We start from the raw sequence: 25317 nt of genomic DNA on the forward strand, positions 1-25317 counted from the left end.
GGCTGGCGCAGTGGGGCCTGCTGGCAGCGCCAACTGTTGTGCCCCTGCAGTAGTGGAGATAAAAGCTGCGGCAGATGGGCAGGGAGCCGGAGCCGCCCTGTGCTGGGAGCCTTAACCCCTTCTCTGCTGGGAGTTTCCATCCTGGCTACAGGGGGGATGCGGGGTCTTTGACATGAGTGGGGATCTCTGGGACAGGCTAGCTGAGCCCCATAGTAAGGGCGGGCCCACACACTCTTGCATTGGCCACCAGAGGCCTGAGGGAGACAGCCGTGGGTGTTTTGGGGGGTCCTGATCCCCAGCTCTGCTGGCTCCAAGTGCAGGGGACATGGCCCAAGCTGGGGTGGGGATGGGGACGCCGTGCCCCGCTGGTGGGGGGAGGGGATGGTGTGATGGGGTGCCAGTCGGGGTCCCTGGATGTAATATCTCCGGTTCTCACCTGCAGCAAACCCAAGGAGGCCACCTTCAGCCCTGGTGAGTGGGTGCCCCGTGGCTGGGAAGGGGGAGGCGGGGGAGAGTTATGGGGCAGCTGGGAGAGGGCAAGATGGGGAGGCCCCTGATGAACAGGTGTGGGGAGGAGATTGTGCCCTGGATTGTGTGGGCTGGGGGGGAGCGGTGTGCAGGGTCTGGCTGCAGGGCGTAGGGGACGGGTAGAGCTGAGCTCGGGGGGGGCAGGGGCAATGGCTCTCTCCCTGCCCCCCAACGAGCCCTGTCCTTCCACAGAGGATGGCTATGTGAAGATGTTCCTGCGGGGCCGTCCCATCCCCATGTACGTCCCCGATGCCCTCGTCACCACCTACAGCCTGGACACCAAGCTGGAGCTGCCGCCCAAGAAGCTGAAGCTGGACTGGGTGTATCCACCGTTCGCGAGCCCTGACTTGGGGGGCTGGCAGCCAGTGCCTCTGGCGGTGCCCCCCACCTTGCTACGGATGGGCGGATTGGGCCCCATGGCTGGCCCCACAAGGGTGGGAGGGAGAAACAACCACAAGTTTGAAATGAAATTTTTGGAAACAAAACTTTTTTGATCCCTAGAGCCTTGTTTGCACAGAAATGTCTGACCGGTTACACCAGTAGAACTGGGGCCATGCGCTTTGTGATGCTTGCGGGATAGCCCCGGGTGGCAAACACAGCGTAACAACTGGCACTGGACTGGGAGCCAGGAGTCCTGGGTTCTATCCCTGGCTCTGGGAGGGGAGTGGGGGCTAGTGGTTAGAGCTGGGGGGGATGGGAGCCAGCACTCCTGGTTCTATTCCAGCTCAGGAGGTCTAGTGATTAGAACTGTGGGAGGAGTCAGCACTCCTGGTTCTATCCCTGGCTCTGGGAGGAGAGTGGGGGCTAGTGGTTAGAGCTGGGGGGATGGGAGCCAGCACTCCTGGTTCTATCCCTGGCTCTGGGAGGGGAGTGGGGGCTAGTGGTTAGAGCAGGGCGGCTGGGAGTCAGGTTCCTGGGTGACTAGGAAGGGACATCACTTGGTGCCTCAGTTTCTGCCTCTCATGGAGTTGAGGGGACTGCAGGGTTATTGGCTGCAGACCGAAGATCCTGAAGGTGCTGGGTGGGCAGAGGGGATGGGGAGCCGCTTTGCCTACTTTTCCTTGACCCGTAGCCCCAGCTACGGGTACCGGGGCCGTGACTGCCGGGCCAACCTCTTCCTGCTGCCTACGGGGGAGATCGTCTATTTTGTGGCAGCCGTGGCCGTGCTGTACAGCGTGGAGGAGCAGCGCCAGCGCCACTACCTGGGCCACAACGACGACATCAAGTGGTGAGGGGGGCCCACGGCGAGGCAGTCCTTGGAGAGCCCCAGCACCCTGGTGGGTGGATGTGCTGGGTGGGGGGGAGTCACAGGCAGCTCCATCCTAGATCAGAGCCAGTGCCCTCTAGAGGGGAAAGGCCCCGTGTCCCCTCCTCAACCTGTCCTCTGCCCAGCAGCTGGATGGGAGCCAGCGCCCCCTGGAGGGGAAAGGCCCCGTGTCCCACCCCCACCCCCAAGCAGCCCCCCCCAGGGCATTGGGGATAGCAAATGAAGGGGAAGGGGAGGACAGAACTTCAATCCCTGCCCCCTACCCCCGTTCGTCTTGCCCCAAAGTGGGTTGGATGGCGGGGGAGGGAGAGCTGCCCCAGCGCCCATGGAGAGCTGAGACCCTGCAGTTCGTGTCACTTGTGGGGCCTGGACTTCCTCCTCTCTCTCCTAGCCTGGCTGTGCACCCCGACATGGTAACCATAGCAACCGGGCAGGTGGCTGGGACATCCAAGGATGGCAAGGTGAGGAGATGGGGGGCACCGTGGGTCTGCAATGGGGACAGGGCAGATGCCTATTGGGGGGCTGGGGGAGATTACGTGCTAGGAAAATGCCAGTCCCTGGGTGTGGGGTCATGGAGATGGCAATAGCAAAGGGGGAGACCCCAGGCTGTCTGGGCTGTTGGGGAGGGGGCTGGATGGGGAGAGGGGTCTCCCAGGGATGTCTCCCCAGGCCCAGCAGCTGCTGGGGGGATTTGATCCCACCTCCAATGAGCAGTGCAGGGGCTGGGCCAGGCTGATGGTCTCCCCCACCCTGGCTTCCCCTGCAGCCGCTGCCACCCCACGTGCGGGTCTGGGACTCGGTCAGCCTGAACACGCTGCACGTGCTGGGCCTGGGGGCCTTCGACCGAGCCGTGAGCTGTGTGGGATTCTCAAAGTCTGTAAGTGACCTGGCCCTGCCCCCTTTGTCGGTGACCTGGCCCTACACTGCCACATCACCTCAGCTGTGCCCTCTCACCTCCCCTTTGGCCCCTTCACCACTCCCCCCTCCCTTGCAGACCCCTCCCCATGGCCTGCCCCATCAGGCCGTCCCTTTCCCTCTGCCCCCTGTCTGGGGGTGCAAGGGACTGCATTGCGCTGCAGGGGATGCATGAGGCTAGGAGTTCTAGGGGTGCAGGAGGAGTCTGTTGGGTTGGGGGTTCTGGGGTGCAAGGAATTGGGGGCTCCCTTCTGTCTCTCAGTCCTGGTGAGGGGAAGCTGGCGCTCAGCTGGGTGTCTCTCCTGGTTGCAGCGTCCTGGGGGGACACAAGGGGCAACTGCCTTGCACTAGAGGGGGGGATTTCCCCGCCCCACTGAGCCAACCCTTCCCCTCTTGAAAAGGGAGCCAATGATCCAACTGCACTCCCCCCCGCCCCAGCAGGGAAGGGGGCTGGGTCTGAGTCTGAAGGCTGGGGGTGGCTGGGACAGGAGAATGGGGGGAGAGCAGATGAGCGGGGTGGGGGCAGCGTTGAAGGGGTCAGAGGGCTCAGGGTGGGGGAGGAGAGGGTATTGGGGGGCTATGTGCACAGTGGAAGGGGTCAGCAGGCAGGGGGCATCTGTACAGTGGGGGCTGACCCCCATCTGAGCCCCCCACCTCTCCGCAGAACGGCGGGGGGCTGCTGTGTGCCGTCGATGAGTCCAACGAGCACGTGCTGTCAGTGTGGGATTGGCAGAAGGAGCAGAAAATCGCTGATGTCAAGGTAACCACACACCCGCTCTGAGATCTCCTCCCACGTTCCCCCTCTCCCCCTGCACCTGCCCCCCCTCAAGCTCTCTCTCCTCTCCAGTGCTCAAACGAGTCGGTCCTGGCTGCCACCTTCCACCCCACGGAGCCGACGCTGCTCATCACCTGCGGGAAGTCGCACATCTACTTCTGGAGCCTGGACAGGGGCAGCCTGAGCAAACGGCAGGGCATCTTCGAGGTGAAGGGGTCTGGGGGAGCTGAGCCGGGGCTGGGAGTTGGGGGGGACCACTGGGGCTGCCCCAGAGGGAGTTGCGAGGCCTTTGCCCTGGTGAGGGGTGGGGGGGTTCAGTTTCTGTGCCCTCAAGGTTGGAGGTTGCGGGTACTGAGGCCTGTGTCCTAGTAATGGGTATTTTTTTGAGCGGGGGTGGGCGTCAACTTCCTGATAATGGGGACTTGGGGGGACCTGGCCTGGGCGGCAGGTCCCTGGTCTCAGGTCGGGGGGTGTTTGCCCCGAGCCGGGCGAGGCAGGACCCTGCTTAGAAACAGTGTTTAAGAAACATTTATCATGCCCCTTTGGTCTTCCCGTCTTCTAATGCCTGGCACCTGGAATTCTGGCGTGAAAATCATTTCCCGGCAGCCTGTCAGGTGTGCAGCACGTTCACGTCTCGTGCCAGGAGCAGGAGGCAGAACACACGGCAGGCCCTTGCATTTACAAGAGGCCTGGGCACTAACACGTTGGGACTCGATAGCTCCGAGGGATCCGAGGCTAAGAATAGGAGACTGGAATTGGCTCTGACCATGTCCGGCCCCAAGAAACCCTACGTCTGTTAGTCTGTAAGGTGCCACAGGATTCTTTGCTGTTTTTTAAGAAACCCTCCGGATTAGAAACAGGAGCTTGGCTCCGGTGCCAGGCTGTTGTCCCAGCTCATCCTTGTCAAAGTTAGACTCAGGACTCACAATTTGTCAGACCACTCTGTTTTATTAGCAAAGCGCTCTGGTAATACACCCAGATAGTGTGTGAGTGCCATGCAAGGCTTAAACTGCTTTATTTATACAGATAAAAAGGGCCGAACTTAACAAGATAACAGAGGGAACAGAAGTGATAAGTTTACCTGGGGCTAGACACACATACCTTATTAACTCTTATGGCTCTCCTGTTAATGTCCCACCATTGGCTTAAGTGGACTCATTGTTCCATACCTTAATGTTTCTCTTCCTGACAAATTTATCTCAGCATTCCTCATTCCTGCTTAAAGGAACATAGAGCATTTCTTTAATCCATTCTACTTTTAAAATCTAATTCATTCTACTTTCACATCCTCAAATCTGGCTTTAACCTCGGTACATTCCCCACTGACCCGGGTCTGGACAAGCGACTGATGGATCCTCGGAACATCTCTCTCCGTTCCCCAGAGGAGAGAGGCCAGTCTGCAGCCTGTCTCCAGCAGCTCCTTCGATCACTCACAATTCATAGATCCGAAGTCTGAAGACTCAGGAGAGATTTTCAGATCTGGTTGGACAAAGCCAACGATAAAGGTTATGGCTTAAATTCATCTGGCTCCTCACCCCTCTTCAGATCCAATCAGATTGTATTTCCTGCCGGGCAAAAGACCGAGAGGAGAGGTGTCAAGAGAGAGGTCTCCAGGGTTATTGCCGCCACTGCCTTGAATCCTTCCTGGGCTGCCAGGAGAGACCTTTCCTCCACTGTTCTGTAGGATCCCTACATCGCAGCACTCGCCAACACTATCGGCTTCAGGATTGGATCAGCTGTCAGAGGGGGAATGAGGTTGCGTGCCTATGCCGAAGAGACGGTCTTTCCCCAAGCAAAGATTTCATGCATGAGGTAATACTGGATTGCCGGTATGTCATACTGGGCAAGTTGGCAGGACTGGCCTGTGCCTCCTTGGATGGCCTGACCACACTGGCCAACTCCTCTCTCCCCTTACCAGACTAGAAGGCCAGACTCTCCGGTGCCGGAAAGCAGTCTGTGGATCTAGGCCGTTTGAATCAGAGTCACAGAACATTTGTCACGGACTCGCAGGCCTGGGCTCTCTCAGCTCCGTATGAGAGGAACCTCCTTCAGTGTGACAGCACTTCTTGGAGGCCCAATCTCAGGGGTTAAGCCCTGGGCTCCACTGCCTCCTGGAACAGCCCTCAGCATTCCTGTCTCTGCCGTGGGCCCCTCCGGGAGTCCACGCACTCTGGACCTCCAGGGCCTCCACGCCACCCTGTTCTCTGCCTGCAGTGACTCTCAGCCAGTGTAAAACAGAAGGATTTATTGAATGACTGAACCAGCACAAGAAATTCTCAGGGCCCTGGGGCCTAGCAGCCCAGCCCAGTCCAACTGGGTCTGTCTCCATCCCCGTGGGCTCCAGCTGCTCTCTCTGTTCCCAGTCCAGAAGCCCCCTTCTTCCAGCTGAGCATCCTATATCACCTCCTGCAACAGCCTTTGTCTTCGGTCCCAGGTAAACAGGCCATCTGAGCCTCCTCTTCCATTTTTTGTTCCCCCATTGGCTGAAACTGGCCACCGGGGTCCTCTCTTCTCAGCCCATCGTCGTCCCACTGGTCAGAACCAGCTGACTCCCAAGCTGGGGTGGGCTTCCCAGTCACCAGTTGCTGGGGTCCTCAATCTCCAGGCCATTTTCCGAGGTCTCGAATGCTAGGTAAGGTCACACCTGGTCCCTTGCAACAACAAACCTTCTCCCACCACCTCGTTAAACACACAACACACACAGTATTCATGCAAAATACTTGAGAAAATCCCCCACCGCAGACCAGGAGGTATTCTCGGAAGAGGGTTTCCGGGAGGGATCTCCATGGGGTGACCTTTGACCGTGACATCATACTGCAGACTCAGCGGGGCTCAACTGATGACAACGTTGGAGTAGCGACAGCATTGTCTCCCTCTGAGGATGCAATTCAGTTTTGGTTGGTAGGATGGCATCAGTAGCATTCGAGGTGACCTCCCATTGAGTTTAATATTCTGGGTCCTATTGTCACGGACTCACAGGATTCGTGCTTTTTCTTGGCTCCGTACAGTCCCTGGGAAGAACCCCCTTCGGTGTGACAGCCCTTCTCGGGTCCACTCTCTCTCGGGGGTTAAGCCTCTCCGCCTCCTGGAACCACACCTCTCTGAGCCTTAGCGCGCCTGTCTCTCGTCGTGAGTCCCCTCAGGGAGTCCATTCACTCTGGACCCCCGGGGCCTCCACTCCCAGAGGGAATAATGCCACCCCATTCTCTAGCCTGGAGCGACTCTCAGCCAGCGTAACACAGGAGGGTTTATTGAGCATCTGAAACCAGCATAGGAAACTCTCCAGGCCTCAGGCCTGGCCTCCCTCAGCACAGGACATCTAGGTCTGTCCAGCCTCTGGGTGGGCTCTGGCTGCTCCCTCCTCCCAGCCCAGGACCCCCTCCTTCCAGCTGGGCAGCCAATATCACTGTCCCCCATGTCCCACCTCTGTCCTGTCTTCAATCCCAGGTAAACAGACTGCCTGGGCCTCTGCTCCTCCCAGCCTCTCCTCTCATCCATCCTTTGTTTCCCCTCTGGCTGGAACCAGCTTGTCAGGTAACTGGGGTCCTCTCTTTGTGGCTCATTGTCCTCCCATTGACCAGAACCGGCTGGAGCTGGGCCTCCTGGTCAGCAGGTCACCAGTCGCTGGGGTATCCATTCTCCAGGCCGTTTGTCGGCCCTCTGTAACAACAAACTCCCTCTCTAAACTCTCACCTCGCTAAACCAGTAACACTCAGGGAAACTGAGTCCCACACCTACTGCCAAGGCTACAGCCTCCTTGCATATAGTAGAAGGGCTCTGGCAACTGGCAAACTCCCTTTGGCCCAGACCATCTTCGTGCCAACCAGTTTCTGGAAAGGCCGACAAATTATGTCCTATCCCCCATGAGGGATTTTCTTGTTTGCATGTGCACCCTCAGCCCGACTCTTTGGTTATAGCAGCAGCTCTTGAACATCTAGAACAAAGTTTTCAACTTTCCACCTCCATGGATAAAGACGAGGGGAAATTGGAGACGCTGGGCGAAAAATCATTTTCTTCCTGCATCCTTAAACATGCGCATAGTTAGCTACCAAGCCGTGATGGCTCAGCATCAGTTTCAGTTATGGGAGCAGATGTCTATTGAACATTTACCAGAATGGCAGAGGAAATTAACATCAGCCCCTATTAAGGAGGGCCAAAACGAGGCCAAAGATGCTCTTAGGGCATGATCATTTCATGTCTCCGATACCACTTCCACTTTGGTGGCGTCTGCAGTAGCTCTGTGAAGACATCCTTGGTTATGTTCATATTCTGTTCCATTTGATATAAAATAGAGGACTTTCCCTTTGCAGGGGATGGCATATTTGGTGCAAAAACAGATGAGACAGTGGCAAGACTGAGAGAGCCTTGATGCACAGGAAGATAAGAACTTCTACCTCCTTATAGAAGGAGAATGTCTACACTCAACTGCATGTATCTCAGGCAACATATCTCACCATCTTGCTCTTGCCTGAATCAGAGGAGACAGTCTTACTGTCAACAGCGAATGTCTTTTCAGAACCAAGACAGAAAGAAGCCCAGCAAAGATTTCCTCAGTCACATCTTCCCTATTGAACAACAGGACACAGGTTCGACGTGTTAGTCGAGAGCTTCGAAGCAAAGTCGGAAGGTCCCACCTATGGTTTTGGAGGCCATCAGTCCAAATTTGACAACGCATGGACAGCTGTCACCTCGGACAGATGGCATTAGATACAGTGAGGGAAGGCTATACCATCGCGTTCAAATCTCTTCCTCCCTGCAGCCTTCCTCTTGCATCCCGTGCCTTTTCAGGATCCTTCCCACAAGAGTATCACCTCTCTAAGTACTCTAATCTCTAAAGGATTCAGTATTTTGGTGTATCTTCAATGACTGGAGATTTCTGGACATTGTTGTGTTTGCCACCAGACTCAATAAGAAATGACCCTGTTTTTGCTCAAGAGTGGGTCTGGACAGACAGTCATTGGCAAATCAGTTCCTCTTTAGATTGGGAGAAAGGTCTTGTGTCTGCATCTCCCCCTCAGTTCCCAAAGTTCTAGAGAGAAGGACGCAGGATTCTGCCTGAATGATCTTGATTGCTGCAGCGTGATGGGGACAACAGTGGTACTCCGAGCTACTCCACTTAGCCAACAGCAAATACACAACGCTGCAGTTCTCAGCGGACCTGCTCCGACAGCAGGAGAGGAGAGTCCTATCTCTAGATCTCAAATCGGACATCTAACAGCCAGGGCGATAGGAATTTGAGGGACCTAGAAAAGTTACGTTCCATTGACGGCCAGTGAATTCTCATTAGTGGTGGAAAACCCGCTACTGGGAGAAGTTATGACTTTAAATGGGAAAGATTCGTTATACAAGCAGCTAATAGAAGTGCGGACCCAGTTTCATTCCATGTTCAGTTGATCGTAGAATACCTGTGGCGCTTAGACTCCCTCTTTTATCTTTCTCCTGTGAAAGTACATCTAGCAGTTTTTGCATCAGTCCATATTCCTCTTCAGGGTAAATCCATGTTCTCACACAAGCTGGTGAGGGGCGTTATAGAAGGCTTATTGAATCTTTATCCTCCTGTCCCTACGTGGAAGCTGAATTGGGTATTAACTCAGCTCACGTCTCCCCCATGTGAGCTGTTACGGTTGTTCCCTGTTTCGTCTTTCTGCCAAGACAGCCTTTATACGAGCAATTGCTTCCACCAGGAGAATCTTCTATGCTACACAGAATCATAGAAGATTAGGGTAGGAAGAGACCTCAGGAGATCATCTAGTCCAACCTCCTGCTCAAATCAGGACCAACACCAACTAAATCATCCCAGCCAGGGCTTTGTCGACCTGGGCCTTAAAAACCTCTAAAGATGGAGATTCCACCACCTCCCTAGGTAACCCATTCCAGTGCTTCACCACCCTCCTAGTGAAAATTTTTTCCTAATATCCAACCTAAACCTCCCCCACTGCAACTTGAGACCATTACTCCTTGTTCTGCATGCGTTGATGGTGCACTCCCCAGACAAAGAAGTTCTTAGGCCACATCCTACATCCCTTCTGAAGGCAGCTTCGGATTTCTGGGTTAATCAAAGTGTAACCTTACCTGGGTTTTCTCCTAGACCTCGTACCAGTGAAGGGGATTTTAGATCATGCTCTGTGGATGCGGAAAGAGCGCTCTTCATATTCTCTAGGTAGAATTCAGGTCATTTCATATATGGGTGCTGTCAGGGTTCCCTCCCCACTCTGAACTCTGGGGTACAGATGTGGGGACCTGCATGAAAGACCCCCTAAGCTTATTTCTACCAGCTTAGGTTAAAAACTTCCCCAAGGCACAAATCCTTCCTTGTCCTTGGATGAGTACGGCTGCCACCACCAAGTGATTTAAACAAAGATTCAGGGAGGGCCACTTAGAGCCCTACCTCCCCCAAAATATCCCCCCAAGCCCCTACACCCCCTTTCCTGGGGAGACTTGAGAATAATATCCTAACCAATTGGTTACAAAGTAAGCACAGATCAACCCTCCCGGGCCTTTAGGACACTAAAAAACAATCAGGTTCTTAAAAGAAGTTTATTTTAAAAAAGATAAAAGAATCACTTCTAAAATCAAGATGGAAGATAACTTTACAGGATAACAAAAAGATTCAAAACACAGAGGATTTCCCCTCTAGGCAAAACTTTAAAGTTACAAAAACAGGGATAAACCTCCCTCTTAGCACAGGGGAAATGTACAAGCTAAAACCGAAGATAATCTGATGCATTTCCTTCCTATTACTTACAATTTGTAATCTTAGAGGCCTTTAGTTCAGGTACGGCTTTGGGAGATGTATCTTCCCTGCCCTGGTTCCTCGAGAACACACACAGAGAGCACAAAACAAAAACCTTCCCCCACAGATTTGAAAGTATCTTCTCCCCTCGTTGGTCCTTTTGGTCAGGTGCCAACCAAGTTACTTGAGCTTCTTAACCCTTTACTGGTAAAGGAAGGTATTTTATGCTACCCTTAGCTGTATGTTTATGACAGGTGCTTTGAAGGGTCAGGCTGTTTCCTAGCTAGAAGGGTTGGGCTTTGGTATGATGGGATAGCCTACTTTTAGCAATTAATTTGGCAATTGGTCTTTGATTATCAGCAGGTAAGTATGCCCAGTGGTCTGTGATGGGATGTTAGATGGGGTGGGATCTGAGTTACTACAGAGAATTCTTTCCTGGGTGCTGGCTATTGAGTCTTGCCCACGTGCTCAGGGTTTAACTCATCGCCAAATTTGGGGTCAGGAAGGAATTTTCCTCCAGGGTGGGTTGGTAGAGACCCTGGAGGTTTTTCGCCTTCCTCTGCAGCTTGGGCACAGGTCACTTGCTGGAGGATTCTCTGCAGCTTGAGCTCTTCAAACCACAATTTGAGGCTTCAAATAACTCAGACATAGGTAAGGGGTTTGTTACAGGAGTGGGTGGGTGAGATTCTGTAGCCTGCATTGTGCAGCAGGTCAGACTAGATGATCATAGTGGTCCCTTCTGACCTTAAAGTCTATGAGTCTGAGTGTTCTCGGGCAGCTTGGCTCTCCGCTCCCACTCCTCTCCGAGCTCGCTGGTTAGAGGGACAGCTACACTGGCAGCACAGGCCCTTTGTTGAGCTTGGCCAGGCTGCTCCGTGGGGTACAGTTCCCACTAGACAAGACGTTGTGCGTCAGGGCTGGGTTTGGCAGAGGGCCCCACCCATTGCTGGTCAGTTCCGACTCGGTCTCGAGCCCGCAGAGGCTGGTTACAGGTGGGTCACCTGCGTTTTCCTCCTCCCCCAGAAACACGAGAAGCCCAAGTACGTGCTGTGCGTGGCCTTCACCGAGAATGGGGACGTGGTCACCGGGGACTCCGGGGGCAACCTCTACATCTGGGGCAAAGGTCAGCGCCTGGAGGGGTGGGGGCCAGTGGGAGCTGTCCAGGGGAGAGGACTGGCTGGAGGAGGGAGAATTCCAGGTGGGAGGAGCTACCAGAAAGAGCATCTGGATTTGGATGGGGGGTTTGGGGTGTCACAGAGTGTGGGGGAGACAAGGCCCTGCACCCCCGGCTTTCTGCGAGTCACCTTGACTCTCAGCCAGCCAGTAAAACAGGTGGCTTATTTAGACGACAGGAACAGAGTCCAAAACAGGTCTTGCAGGTACAGACAACAGGACCCCCTCAGTTAGGTCCATCTTGAGGGCTGCGGGGGGGTAGGGAGGCCAGAGCCCTGCCTGGGCCCTCCTCCATTTTCCCAGCCCGCCCCAAACTGAGAAAACTCCAGCCCCTCCACTCGCCTTTGTCTCTTTCCCTTGGCCAGGAGGTCACCTGATCTCTTTGTTCGAGGAGGGGCCCAGGCCATCAGTTGCCAGGAGACAGGGTGTCGGCCATTCTCTGTGCAGACAGCATCACACTGGGCTCTGCAACAATCACACACCCCTGGACACTGGAGAAATGCATAGGGGAAACTGAGGCACACACACAGCACTCAGAGAAAACATTAAGAACATTCCCACTTCATCACAGGGGGCTGGAGTCATAGTAGCACAAGTGACCCTGTAGCCACCCCCCGGGGACCCTAAATTACAGCTGCCTCTTCCCCTGCAAGGGTAGGGGAGGAAGGGCGTTAAGTCACTGGTGGGGGAGGGGCGTGGGTCCCAGCTTGGGGGGGTTCTGCAGGGGCAGGGGCGTCGTGGGTCCCAGCGGGGGGGAGAGAGGGTCTGCAGGGGCACGGGCGTGGTGGGTCTTAGCGGGGGGAGGTGTTTCTGCGGGGGCGTGGGGGGTCCCAGCGAGGGGTCTCCCTGCTGACTCTGCCCTTGCCGGCAGGGGGGAACCGGATCACCCAGGCGGTGCTGGGGGCCCACGAGGGTGGCATCTTCGGGCTGTGTGTGCTGCGCAATGGCACCATCGTCTCGGGTGGTGGCAAGGACCGCCGGGTCGTGCTCTGGGGGCGCGACTACCAGAAGCTGCAGAAGAATGAGGTGAGGGGGGTCAGTGGGGGGAGCAGCTACTGCCTCTCCCCCAAGGGTCCCCATTAGGGTGCACTGTTCCTGCCGCCACGCAGGCACAATGGGGCAGGAGGGAGGGTGGGCAGAATCCCAGGAGCCAGGACTCCTGGGTTCTCTTCCCAGCTTGGACAGGGGAAGCTTTGAGCCAGGACTCCTAGGTTCTCTCCCCAGCTTTGGGACTGGGGTGAGGGGCTAGGGGGTTAGAGCATTGAGGGGGGGCAGGGCTGGGAGCCAGGACTCCTGGGTTCTCTTCCCAGCTTGGACGGGGGAGGCTTTGAGCCAGGACTCCTGGGTTCTCTCCCCAGCTTTGGGACTGGGGTGAGGGGCTAGTGGGTTAGAGCATTGAGAGGGGGCAGGGCTGGGAGCCGGACACCTGGGTTCTCTCCCCAGCTCTGAGAGGGGAGTAGGGGGCTAGTGGGTTAGAGCAGGTGGGGGCTGGGAGCCGGACACCTGGGTTCTATCCCCAGCTATGCCCATGGCTCAGTGCTCTCACTTCCCCAGGTCCCAGAGAGCTTTGGGCCTGTACGCACCATCGCAGAAGGCAAAGACGAGACCCTCTTCGTGGGGACAACCCGCAACTCCGTGCTGCAGGGCTCTCTGGCCACCGGCTTCTCCTCCCTGGTGCAGGTACCCCTCCCACTTCTCCTGTGCAGGCCCCCCACCCCCCCCAGTGCAAGGCCCCAGCTTTGGAAGAGTCTCTGGGAGGTCCCATGAGTGTGCCGGACCCCTGGGAGTCTCACTGTTCCTCTGGGGTAGGCCCTGCAGCTTCACCGCCTCTCTAGGCTGGACCCCTGGGCTGCCAGCCCCACTGTGAGCTCCGTTCAGCGAGACCCACTGAGGCAGACCCTGGGTGAGACTCGTACAGCGCGGGCACAGGCAGGGTTATTAGGCAACCAGCCCCAGCGTAGAAAGTCCTTGGTCAGTAGAGGAGCAAATTACAGCCCCAGCCGTGCGACCTGCTTTGTGTGTCATCTTTGTTCACGTTTCCAGACATCCCAGCCAGCCTCTCCTCAGTCCTTTGTTCCCAGCTGCTCAAAGCAGGCTGGGGTCCTGCAGAGCGGGGCCTCCATGGTCGTTAGGTGCTAGGTAGCAAATGTCCCACTGATTGGATTGGCCATTGTCTTCGGGGACTCTCCATTGACCAGGGCCCCCAGACAGCTCGGCACCATTCACACCTGCATCTCCAGGCCTCCACCGAGAGTAACCAGCCTGTTCCCACCCCCGCGGTGACAATGCAGCGTAGGGGGGAAACTGAGGCACGCATAGTATTCATACCAAATGTTTGCAGAAAATTCCCACTTGGTCGCATCTCTTCCCGCTTCGAGACCGAACTGATCAGGATTGCTTCAGCCAGTGACCTGCGGAAGTTCAGCCCCACCTTCTCCGCCCCGAGCAGCTGTCCTGCCCGGACCTTTCGGGTTTGAAACTGGCCTGGGGTCCTGCCGCTCCCTGCCCCCCTCATCTGCCAGCGAGCAAGGAGGGCAGTGACCCCTGTTCCGCCATGTGCCAGCCATGTCTGGGGTAGCTGGGATGGGACTCCCTGCCCCAGCCGTATCTCGGGGGCTCTGGTGTCCCAGGGGCTGGTGAGGCCAGATTGCAGGGTGCTCCCCCTTTGGAGCTGGGTCCCAACCCCAGGGCTGCTCATATGCAAGGTGCCCATCTCCCCTCTTGGGGTAACCTGCTGCCATTGCCCCCAGGGCAGAGTCCTCTCATCACCCCCATCCCCCGTCCCTCGCTTCTAGAGGGCTGGGATTTCACAGCCACAGCTACAGCCAGAGCCTTCCAGCTGCTTCCCCTTCCCTGGGGCTTCTCTCACCCCTGGACAAGGCAGACTGGTTCGGCTGCCCCCTGCCCTGCCTGTGTGTGCCCAGGCTCAGCTGGGGTCTGCTGGGAACTGGCCTCAGAGCCTGTGTGGAGCTGGGTGGGGACTGGATCCAGGTGTCTGGTTACAGACCAGCAGGTGTCCTGAGCCAGGTGGAAACCCCACCCTCCCTGCCAGCCCAGCTGTTTGCTGTTCTCGAATAGCTGCATCTCACCTGGCTGGCATGACTCAGAGCTCTGGCGGTTACAGAAGCTGGGCCTGGATCCTGTCTTAAAGCAACACAGTCATTCACTCAAGGGCCTCAAACCTGATATCCTGGAGAGCCCCAAGGACCAGCCCCTCCCCCTGCCCTTCCTGAGCTGCAGGGATCTGAGCCATCGGCAGGGCGAACGGGGTCACGTTTGGATCCTTTGCCTCAGGTCCCAGCCCTTCAGCATCGGGTGGGGTTGCACCACACAGGGCTTGAGCAGGGTTCTCTCTGTCCCAGCATCTCTCCACCCCGTGAATGTCTTTCCCCCGACCACCGTGCCCACCCTAGTGTGTGTGAGCCCGCGGGAAGTACAGCCAGACACGTGGAGTGGGAGCCTGTCTGTGCCCCCAGGGGCTGGCTGGGTCACTGCTTCCTCCCTTGCTCAGTCACAGGTCGTCACTCTGGGGACCTGAGCTGCAGGCTGCCTGCCTGGGCTGCCGGAGTGTGACCCAGCCTCTGTCCTGGCCAAACTACTTACACCCTGTCTGCCTGCAGGTATTACCCTCAGGTCAGTGAGGTCCCTTGGAGGAGGTCTGACCCCCCGCCCGACACTCCCTCAACTGCAGCTTTTCCCGAGTCCCCCTCCTGGAATGCTGCCATTGGTTCCCCTTCCCCGGACCCATGCTCAGGCCAGTCCCCTTGGGGTCTCTTTCCATACCTAGCCCTGCTGCTCACCCCGCTCTCTGCCAGCCAGCACTGGGCAGATCCTTCGCCTCCCTGTCTGCGAGCCACGGATTTAAGCTCGTGGGGACAGATCTTACTGCACAGCTCCAACCCAGCCAGGTTATCTGGCTCCTCCAGCCCGGGGGGCCCCTGCACCCTGACCCGAGCTGCGGAGAGATTCTCCCAGCTTCTCTGTAGGTGTCTTTTCATGTCCCAAAACCACCTCCTCCAGGCTGCAGGGTCCATTTCAGTGGAGCCTGTATGAACAGTCCCCAGTCTCCACTCCATCCCCCCATATGGCTCCAGGGCTGAGGGAGGGGTGAGACAGCCGAGCCGCAGGGCCAGCCAGGTTCAGATCACAGGCCCAGGGAAAGGCAGGGAGGTCGGCATCTACATCGCGTTCCCCCCACCACTAAACCATGGTATCTAGGCTCCTTGTGGAGTTGGCATCCCAGGGCCTTTCCCACTTGCCCCTCAGAGGGTCCTCTCGCCCCTTGCTCCTCCATCTCCAGTCCCTGCTCTTCCGGGTCCTACAGCTCCTTCCCTCTCAGCTCCAGCTCCCACCACTTCACGTCTGTCAGTGGGAAGCCAGATCATGAAGATCTAGATGGGGAACCGGGTCTTGAGGACGTCCTGCTGCTGCCTCAACCACTGTGTGTGTCACTGCCCGGCTGCTGCCTTGGCCACTCTCGGACCCACTTGGAGCCTAGAACCTGCTTCGTGGGCCCATCGTCCTTCTCCAGCCGTGCAATCAGCTGCTCCTTGTTGAGCATCCCAGCGCCTAACCCTGTCTCCCTGCCCGGGTTGCGATGGGAGATGGTTCTACACTATTTCCTTTGACTGCCCTTGTTTACTGCTGCACATCATTTACTGCAAGTGGGTTCTTGTGTATTCAGCATCCCACTTCTGCCCCCACCAGTCATGGATCAATAGGGTTGGTGCTCTGGCCCCAGCTTTGGAGAGGCCCCCGTCAGTGCACCAGAGCCCCTGGAGGTCTCACTCTTCCTCCAGAGCAGGCTCCACAGCATCATTACCTCCCTGCTGGACCCTGGGCCACCAGCCCCTATATTTCCACTGTGAGTTCCACTCAGCGAGACCCACCGAGGCAGACTCTGAGGGATAGTTGTACAATCTTAGGGAGCAATGCACCTCACTCAGCATCTGCAGGGATGCTCAGCCAGTGCTGTCTAAACAGTCGGCTGTGTTAGTCAACTAGACCCCAGCATAGAAAGTGTCTGGTCAGCTGGAAGAAAAAAGTTACAGCCTGGCCCATTGTCATCAGCCCAGAGCCCAGCTGAGCGCTGCGACCCCCTTCGCTCCTAGCCTGTCCCTCTGTGTCAGCTTTGTTCAGGTTACCAGGCCCGTGCCACCTGGCCCCTCCCGTTCCCAGCTGCTCAAACCTGGCCGACTTTCTGCATGGGGGAGCCCTCCATGGTCGTTAGTTGCTAGGTACCAAGTGTCCCGCTGATTGGATTGACCGTTGTCTTCGGGGATTCTCCATTGACCTGGACCCCCAAACCCAAGATAGCCCGGCGCCATTCACACCTGCATCTCTAGGCTGCCACTGAGAGAAATCAGCCCGTTCCCGACCCCTTGGTGACAATGCAGCATAGGGGGAAACTGAGGCACACACAATACTCATACTTAAATCTTTACAGAAAATTCCCACTTCAACACCCCCATTCCTTCCCCATCTCCCCCTTGCAGGTACCCATCTCTGCCTCTCCCCCCCCATTCCCCAGGTACCCATCCCTACCCCGCATCCCCATGAGTATCCATCCCCTCTCCCTCTCTCGTCCCTGCAGGTACTCATCCCCACCCAAGCAGGTATCCACCACCCCACAGGTATCCATATCCACCCTCCATGCAGGATGCCCTGCCATGGCCTGGAGTAGGAGTCTGGGGTGGGACAAATGGTGCTGAGACTTCCCTGACAGCCAATAGAAGAGCTCTGTGCTGGCTCAGCTCATCCTTTTGCCATCCTGGTTGAGGCTTTCTGCACTTTGGGGTCTGGATCCTGGGGGGTCACATGCCACATCCTGAGCCTGGTTCTTGGGGGTATCAGGCTGTGAGGAGTGAGCACAGGCGGGGGGTGCCTAGAATACTCCATGATCTGACTGAGGAGATTAGCGATTATCATCAAAGCCTCATGGAAAACAGGAGAGATTCCAGAGAACTGGAAAAGGGCAAATATGGTGTCCATCGATAGAAAGGGGAATGGAGACAGCCCAGAGGATTACAGACCAGTCAGTTCAACTTCCGTACCCAAAAAGAGACTGGAGCAAATAATCCATCAATTTGCAAACACCTAGAAGACAAGAAAGTAACAGCATGGATTTGTCAAGAACAAATCATGTCAAACCAACCTAACAGCTTTCTTTGATGGGGTAATAAGCCTTGTGGATGAGGTGGGGAGAGCGGTAACTATGGTATATCTTGACTTTAGTGAGGCTTTTGATACAATCTAGGTGGAGCTACTATAAGGTGATGCACAACTGATTGGGAACTTGTTCCCAGAGCGTAGTTATCAGTGGTTCACAGTTAGGCGGGAAGAGCACAACGAGTGGGGTCCCGCAGGGATCGGTTCTAGGTCCGATTCTGTTCAATATCTTCATCAATGATTTAGATAACGGCATAGAGAGTCCACTTCTAAAGTTTGCGGATGATACCAAGCTGGGAGGGGTTGCAAGGGCTTTGGAGGAGAGGATTACAATTCAAAATGATCTGGACAAACTGGAGAAATGGTCTGAAGGAAATAGGGTGAAATTCAATAAGGGCAAATGCAAAGTGCTCCACTTGGGATGGAACAGTCAGTTGCACACGTACAAAATGGGAAATAGCTGCCTAGGTAGGAGACTGTGGAAAGGGATCTGGGGGTCACAGTGGATCACAAGCTAAATATGAGTCAACAAAAGCTGTTGCAAAAAAAAATCAAACATCCTTCTGGGCTGTATTAGCAGGAGTGTTGTAAGGCAGACACGAGAAGTCATTCTTCCACTCTGCTCCGCGCTGATTAGGCCTCAGCTGGAGGATTGTGTCCAGTTCTGGGCACCACATTTCAGGAAAGATGTGGACAAATTGGAGAGTCCAGAGAAGAGCCACAAACCTGATGAAAGGGCTAGAAAACATGAGCTTGAGGGACGACTGGATGAATTGGGTTTGTTAAGTCTGGAGAAGAGAAGACTGAGCAGGGACATGATAACAGTTTCAGGTACATAACAGGTGGTTACAAGGAGGAGGGTGAAAATTGTTCTCGTTAACCTCTCAGGACAGGACAAGAAGCAATGGGCTTAAATTGCAGCCAGGGCGGTTTAGGTCAGACATTAGGAACAGGTTCCTGTCCGGGTAGCTAAGCCCTGGAACAGATTGCCCAGGGAGGGCTGGAATCTCTGTCCCTGGAGGTTTTTAAGAGGAGGTTGGATGAGCAGCTGGCAGGGGCAGGCGAGTTATTACTTGGTCATGCCAGGAGTGCAGGGGGCTGAACTAGGTGCCCTCTCAAGGTCCCTTCCTGTCCTACCCTTCTGTGATTCTGTGGTCACCTGGGGGGGGGGAGGGCTCGTGAGGGCCTTGGGTGTGGGGGTGAGTGCTTGGGAGCAGGGCAAAGTGGGGGTCTTAGCCATAATGACATACACAGGACAGATAGACAGTTGCAACGTGGTTTGTGGGTCAGGAGTCAGGACTCCTGGGTTCTCTCCAACTCTGGGAGGGGAGGCAGCCAGGACTCCTGGGTTCTCTCCCCATCTCTGCGGGGATCATGCCCACCTTGCTGAGGCACGGGAGGCCCTGGGTGGGAAGGGCTGGGCATTCAGCAGGCCTGTCTCTCCCCAGGGTCACACGGAGGAGCTCTGGGGCCTGGCCACGCACCCCAGCCTGGACCAGTTCCTGACCTGCGGCCAGGACAGACAGGTTCATCTGTGGAGCGTGGCCACCCACCGGCCGCTGTGGAGCAAAGCCATTGAGGTGAGCGGATTGGGGGGCCCCACGGGCTGAGAGGGTCCCACAGGGTGGAGGTGGGGCATTGGCTGCAGCTGTCCTAGGCCTGGAGTAAACCTGTCTCTCTCTGCCCCCCAGGACGCGGCCCGCTCGGCTGGCTTCCATCCCAGCGGCTCCGTGCTGGCGGTGGGGACGGTGACGGGAAGGTATGTGGATGGGGCGTGGAAGGGGCTGACTCGGGGGCGGGGGCACTGCAGCCCTACGGGGAGCCCAGGATAAGGTGGGGAGTGGGGCACAGAGCCTTGTTCCTGTGGGGTGCGGGAGGGCACAGGGTCCGTGCCGCTGCCTCCGAGCTGGCAGCCTCTTGGTGGTGGCAGCGCCCCGCATAGCCCCAGTGCCTGGCAGAGCTGGGTGTGGATGGCGGGGCTCAGGCCTGGCCTGGGAGCCGACGTTCTAGTGACCCCCCCTTCCCTGGGCACCCCCAGGGTGGGGTTCACCAGCCAGCTCTGGCCGTGCTGCCTGTGGGCAGGACACGCTGCCGCTGCTCCAACTCGGGGACCTGCACCCTAGAGCACCCACCCTCCCAAGATCCCAGCCCCACAGAGGGCCAGACCCCAAGATGAAGGATTATTGGTGGAGGGGCTGTTCCCCCCACCCCCGGGTATCTGTCACCCGTTGGATAGATGCTGGGCAGGTGCAGGGTCCCTGGGCCACAGTCACGTTCTCCCCGCCAGGTGGCTGGTGCTGGACACGGAGACACGGGACCTGGTCACAATTCACACAGACGGCAGCGAGCCCATCTCCGTCGTCAGCTTCTCACCAGGTAGGGGACCCCCGGCATGCTGAGGGGGCAGCTACAGCTGGGCCAGCAGGGGCTGCGGGTCAGGAGTGAGGGGCACTGGCAGAGCTGGGGCTGGGGAGTCCAGGGCTGGGCCAGCAGGGGCTGCGGGTCGGGAGTGAGGGGCACCGGCAGAGCTGGGGCTGGGGAGTCTAGGGCTGGGCTAGCAGGGGCTGCGGGTCGGGAGTGAGGGGCACTGTCAGAGCTGGGGCTGGGGAGTCCAGGGCTGGGCTAGCAGGGGCTGCGGGTCAGGAGCGGGGGCAACAGCAGAGCTGGGGGAGGGGAGGTGACCCTGTCGTGCCTGCCTTAACCCCACATCCTCAGCCCTTCCCGTCCCCGATTCCAGTAGCCCCTCGGCTCCCGTGAGGGACGTCCCACCGTCCGTCCCTGGCCCGGGCCCTGCTCCGCAGCCCATGTGGCTCTGCCCAGCTCCCCCTCTCTGTGCCCCCAGATGGCAGCTTTCTGGCCGTGGGCTCCCACGATAACTTCGTCTACGTGTACAGCGTCTCCGAGGGCGGCAGGAAGTACAGCCGCGTTGGCAAGTGCTCGGTAGGTGGGGGCCGGGCGGGGCTGGGCAGAGAAGGAGGGGCCCTCGCCGGGGCTCTGCTGGAGGGGCGCCCATGGGGCTGGCAGAGCCACTCGCCCTGCAACGCTGGGGGCGGCCAGCGGGGGGCGCTGCTGAGAGTGTGCCCCACGAGGCTCACCATAGGCCGGGGGCGGGGAGCGAGCCGGGGGCCTCTCTGTAGCACAAGCACCTCTAGAGCCCCAGGTCGATCTCCCACTGGGGTCGGTCACACCCCCCGCTAGCCCCCTGCCCTGCCCCCCAGGGTCAGTCACCCTCCCCCCTTTAACCCCCTCTGCCCCTCCCCCCCACAGGGTCATTCCAGTTTCATCACTCACCTAGACTGGGCAGCCGACAGCAGCTGTTTCGTCACCAACTCTGGGGACTACGAGATCCTGTACTGTGAGTGTGGCCTGGGGTGTGCCAGGGAGATGGGCCCCGCTGGGCGCTGGGACGAACTCTGGGCATCGGGCCGGGGAGCCGGGCCCCGCTGGGCACCGCGCCGGGCTCTGGGCATTGGGCTGGGGGGACGGGCTCTGGGCATCGGGCTGGGGAGCCGGGCCCCGCTGGGCACCGCGCCGGGCTCTGGGCATTGGGCTGGGGGGACGGGCTCTGGGCATCGGGCCGGGGAGCTGGGCCCCGCTGGGCACCGCGCCGGGCTCTGGGCATTGGGCTGAGGAGCCGGGCCCTGCTGGGCACCGCGCCAGGCTCTGGGCATTGGGCTGGGGGGATGGGCTCTGGGCATCGGGCTGGGGAGCCGGGCCCCGCTGGGCACCGCACCGGACTCTGGGCATTGGGCTGGGGGGACGGGCTCTGGGCATCGGGCTGGAGAGCCGGGCCCCGCTGGGCACCGCGCCGGGCTCTGGGCATTGGGCTGGGGGGACGGGCTCTGGGCATCGGGCTGGGGAGCCGGGCCCCGCTGGGCACCGCGCCGGGCTCTGGGCATTGGGCTGGGGGGACAGGCTCTGGGCATCGGGCCGGGGAGCTGGGCCCCGCTGGGCACCGCGCCGGGCTCTGGGCATTGGGCTGAGGAGCCGGGCCCTGCTGGGCACCGCACCGGACTCTGGGCATTGGGCTGGGGAGCCGGGCCCCGCTGGGCACCGCACCGGACTCTGGGCATTGGGCTGGGGGGACGGGCTCTGGGCATCGGGCTGGAGAGCCGGGCCCCGCTGGGCACCGCGCCGGGCTCTGGGCATTGGGCTAGGGGGACGGGCTCTGGGCATCGGGCTGGGGAGCCGGGCCCCGCTGGGCACCGCGCCGGGCTCTGGGCATTGGGCTGGGGGGACAGGCTCTGGGCATCGGGCCGGGGAGCTGGGCCCCGCTGGGCACCGCGCCGGGCTCTGGGCATTGGGCTGAGGAGCCGGGCCCTGCTGGGCACCGCACCGGACTCTGGGCATTGGGCTGGGGAGCCGGGCCCCGCTGGGCACCGCACCGGACTCTGGGCATTGGGCTGGGGGGACGGGCTCTGGGCATCGGGCCGGGGAGCCAGGCCCCGCTGGGCACCACGCTGGGCATTGGGCTGGGGGGACAGGCTCTGGGCATCGGGCCGGGGAGCCGGGCCCCGCTGGGCGCCATGCCGGGCTCTGGGCATCGGGCCGGGGAGCTGGGCCCCGCTGGGCACCGTGCCAGACTCTGGGCATCGGGCCGGGGAGCCGGGCCCCGCTGAGGGCTGTACCAGGAGCCTGGCCCAACTGGGCACCATGCCAGGAGCTGGGTCCTGCTGGGCACCACCCTTTTTAAGGCTGGGATGCTTTGGCCCCAAGGTGGCAGTGACCGATCAAACCAGGGGCAGGCGTGTTCTTCCCCCCAGGGAAGAGAAAAATAGTCCCATGTCCCCAGTGGGGCGTCTCTCCAGTGGGTAGCCCAGGGCCCCCCATTTCTCTGCGGGGCCCAGAGAAACCCACATCCTCAGCCTGGGGAGTAAACAGTTCATACAGGAAGGTACTTGGGGGAGCCCAAGGTGCAGCCAGCTCAGGGCTGACCTGGAGGGGGCAGGAAGCCAGGACTCCTGGGTTCCATTCTTGGCACTGGCTGGTGACAGGGCTGCACCCTGGTGTCCCCCTCATAATGGGGGGATTATGGGACTGTCCCCCGGGGCGTCACAGGGAGACCCCCATGGCCAGGAGAGTATCCTGGGCTGTTGGGGTTGAGGGCTCTGGGGCTGCTGTGAGGGGCAGGGTCCCCTGCTCATCCAGCCTCCTTGTCTCCAGGGGACCCCACCACCTGCCGTCAGATCCCCAACACTGGGGCCGTGCGCAACCTGGAGTGGGCCACGGCCAGCTGTGTGCTGGGCTTTGGGGTCTTCGGTGAGTGCCGGGGCAGCAGGGAGCTGGGGTCCAGCCCCACTCAGGGGACACACACACCCTGCCTGTGGGGCGTGGCTAGTCCTGCTGTGCTGGGGGGCTGTTTGGGGAACAGGGCTGGGGATGGCTGTAGGGGCTGGGGGTGACAGGTGAGTAAAAGGTTGGGGAGCAGATTAGAGGTCTGGTCAGGAGGTGGGGGGTGGGTCTGGGGGTGCTGGTCAGGGAGGGGGCTGGGGATGGGGCTGGAGTCACTGGTTGGGAAGCAGGGCTTAGGGGGCAGGTTGGGGAGCTGTGCAGGGGGCTCGTGGTGTGGGACGGAAGGTCGGGGAGCGGGGCTTAGGGGGCTGGTTGGGGATTGGGGTTGGGGTGGATTGTGCTGGGGGAGTTCGGGGAGTGGGACTCGGGGGGCAGGTTGGAGAGCAGTGCAGAGGGCTGGGGATGTGGGGCAGAAGGTTGGGGAGTGGGGCTCAGGGGGTTGCTCGGGGAGTGGGGCTGGGGTGTGCATGAGGCTGGGGAGCCTGGTCAGGGAGCAGGATTGGGTGGGGAGCAGGGCTGGGGGTGGATGGGGCTCAGTCGGAGCGGAAGTGGGGGCTCTGGGGTAGCCCCATGCTCAGGCCTGGCCTGACCTGCCCTGGCTGCCCTGGCAGGGATCTGGCCGGAGGGCGCGGACGGGACAGACATCAACGCCGTGTGCCGCTCCCACGACGGCAAACTGCTGGCCTCCGCCGACGACTTCGGCAAAGTGCACTTGTTCTCCTACCCCTGCTGCCAGCCGCGGGTGAGTGCCAGCCCCGTGTCCACCCCGATGCCCCGTGCCAGCTGGAGATGTGTGCCAGCCCTGTGCCCACCCCCCGGTGTCCCACCCCATGGTGCCCCACACCAGCTCTGGGTGAGTGCCAGCCCCGTGTCCACCCCCTTGTGCTCCATGCCAGCTGGGGGAGTGTGCCAGCCCTGTGCCCCATTCCCTGGTGCCCCACACCAGCTGTGAGTAAATGCCAACCCTGTGCCCCACTCCCTGGTGCCCCACACCAGCTATGGGTAAGTGCCAGCCCTGTGCCCCACTCCCTGGTTCCCCACGCCAGCTGGGTGTATGTGCCAGCCCGTGCCCCACCCCCCAGTGCCCCGTGCCAGCCCATGCCCCACCTCCTGGTGCCCCATGCCAGCTGTGGGTGAGTGTCAGCCCGTGCCCCACCCCCTGGTGCCCCATGCCACCTGTGGTGGGTGGCATCCACATCCCTAGTGCCCTTGGCCCCCCAGTGCCAGCCCTGTCCCCTGTGCCGCAGCAGTACCCCCCACATCTCTCACTGCCCCAGCTGTGGGGGGCCCCTTCTCCAGGCTGAGGCTCCTCTGGGTCATTCCCTGCCCTCTCCCACAACCCAGCCCCTCCGGCACCCATGGGCCCCCCCAGCCATGGCCCCGGTTGCTGCGGGTTCCCAGCCCTGACCCCACCCATCTCCTTGGCAGGCCCCGAGCCACGCGGCCGGCGGGCACAGCAGCCATGTGACCAACGTTGCCTTCCTGCCCGACGACAGCCGGCTGCTCTCCACCGGCGGCACCGACACCAGTGTCCTGCAGTGGCGCCTCGTCTAGGGGGCCGGCGAGGGGTGGGGGGGGCGAGGGGCAGGGGCTGTATTTTCCAGAGATCTATATATGTATTGAGTCTATATCCAGAGCTATATTGAAAGGCTGGGGCGGGACAGGGCCTAGAGGAGCACTTTGTGGGGGAGGGTGCCTGGCGCTGCCCTTTCTTAGGGGGCCCAGGCTCCTCTGGCCCCCAAGGACTGGGGAGGAGGCTGCCTGGGGAATGGGGTGGGGATCAAGGGTCACACATGCCCCTTCTTGCGGGGGATGGGAGAGGGACACAGAATCTACTCCCCAACCAGGCTTGGGGCTGGCTCTGCCCTTCCCCACCCACACCAGGCTGCTGGGCATGTGGGTCGCACCCCCCTCCCCAGCCAGCGGAGGTGGGGACGGACCTGGGGATGGTCCTGGCGTCCCTGGCGCTGGGAGAAGGGCAGGGGCCAAAGCATGAACCTGTATTTCCAAAGAGCAGGGGTGGGGCTGCAGGCTCCTCTACCCCGGCCCAGCCAATAAAGGTCAAGTGATTGAACCGGGTGTGTGTGTGTGTGTGTGTGTGTTGGGGGGGCTCCCAGCAGCTCTGTGTGTGTGTGTGTGTGTGTGTGTTGGGGGGGACGCACTCAGGGGCCGGCTGTGTGTGTGTATGTGTGTTGTGGGGTACACTCTCAGGGGCCGGTTCTGTGTGTGTGTGTGTTGGGGGACGCACTCAGGGGCCAGCTGTGTGTGTGTATGTGTGTGCATGTGTGTGTTGGGGGGGACACACTCAGGAGCTGGCTGTGTGTGTGTGTGTTGGGGGGGATGCACTCTGGTACTGGCTGTGTGTGTGTTGGGGAGACGCACTCAGGGGCCAGCTCTCTCTCTCTGTGTGTGTGTGTGTGTGTGTGTGTGTGTGTGTGTGTGTGTGTGTGTGTTGGGAGGGACACA

At 59.4% G+C, this 25317-nt stretch overlaps 1 protein-coding gene across 1 annotated transcript; it reads left to right on the forward strand.

Annotated features, from left to right (window-relative positions):
• The first annotated feature begins 442 nt into the window (after positions 1 to 442).
• On the forward strand, positions 443 to 24925 carry EML2 (EMAP like 2). The gene is made up of 18 exons (XM_030544378.1): positions 443 to 471; positions 721 to 850; positions 1607 to 1756; positions 2187 to 2256; positions 2562 to 2672; positions 3375 to 3470; positions 3558 to 3692; positions 11242 to 11341; positions 12263 to 12417; positions 12946 to 13071; positions 19008 to 19139; positions 19251 to 19318; positions 19847 to 19935; positions 20402 to 20499; positions 20827 to 20914; positions 22723 to 22818; positions 23463 to 23593; positions 24280 to 24925. The coding sequence occupies exons 2-18, from the start codon at positions 738 to 740 to the stop codon at positions 24403 to 24405; spliced, it is 1884 nt and encodes a 627-aa protein (XP_030400238.1). The 5' UTR covers positions 443 to 471; positions 721 to 737; the 3' UTR covers positions 24406 to 24925.
• The last annotated feature ends 392 nt before the right edge of the window (positions 24926 to 25317 follow it).

This window comes from Gopherus evgoodei, unplaced genomic scaffold (genome assembly GCF_007399415.2).
Source record: "Gopherus evgoodei ecotype Sinaloan lineage unplaced genomic scaffold, rGopEvg1_v1.p scaffold_34_arrow_ctg1, whole genome shotgun sequence".
NCBI classification, from domain to species: Eukaryota; Metazoa; Chordata; order Testudines; family Testudinidae; genus Gopherus; species Gopherus evgoodei.

Bases quoted from the DNA above. Each gene is read 5' to 3' on its own strand.
- EML2 (XM_030544378.1), top strand. From the start codon at position 738: ATGTTCCTGCGGGGCCGTCCCATCCCCATGTACGTCCCCGATGCCCTC. The intron at 2,673-3,374 runs GTAAGTGACCTG...ACCTCTCCGCAG, and splicing joins GTGTGGGATTCTCAAAGTCT to AACGGCGGGGGGCTGCTGTG. The intron at 20,500-20,826 runs GTAGGTGGGGGC...TCCCCCCCACAG, and splicing joins GCCGCGTTGGCAAGTGCTCG to GGTCATTCCAGTTTCATCAC.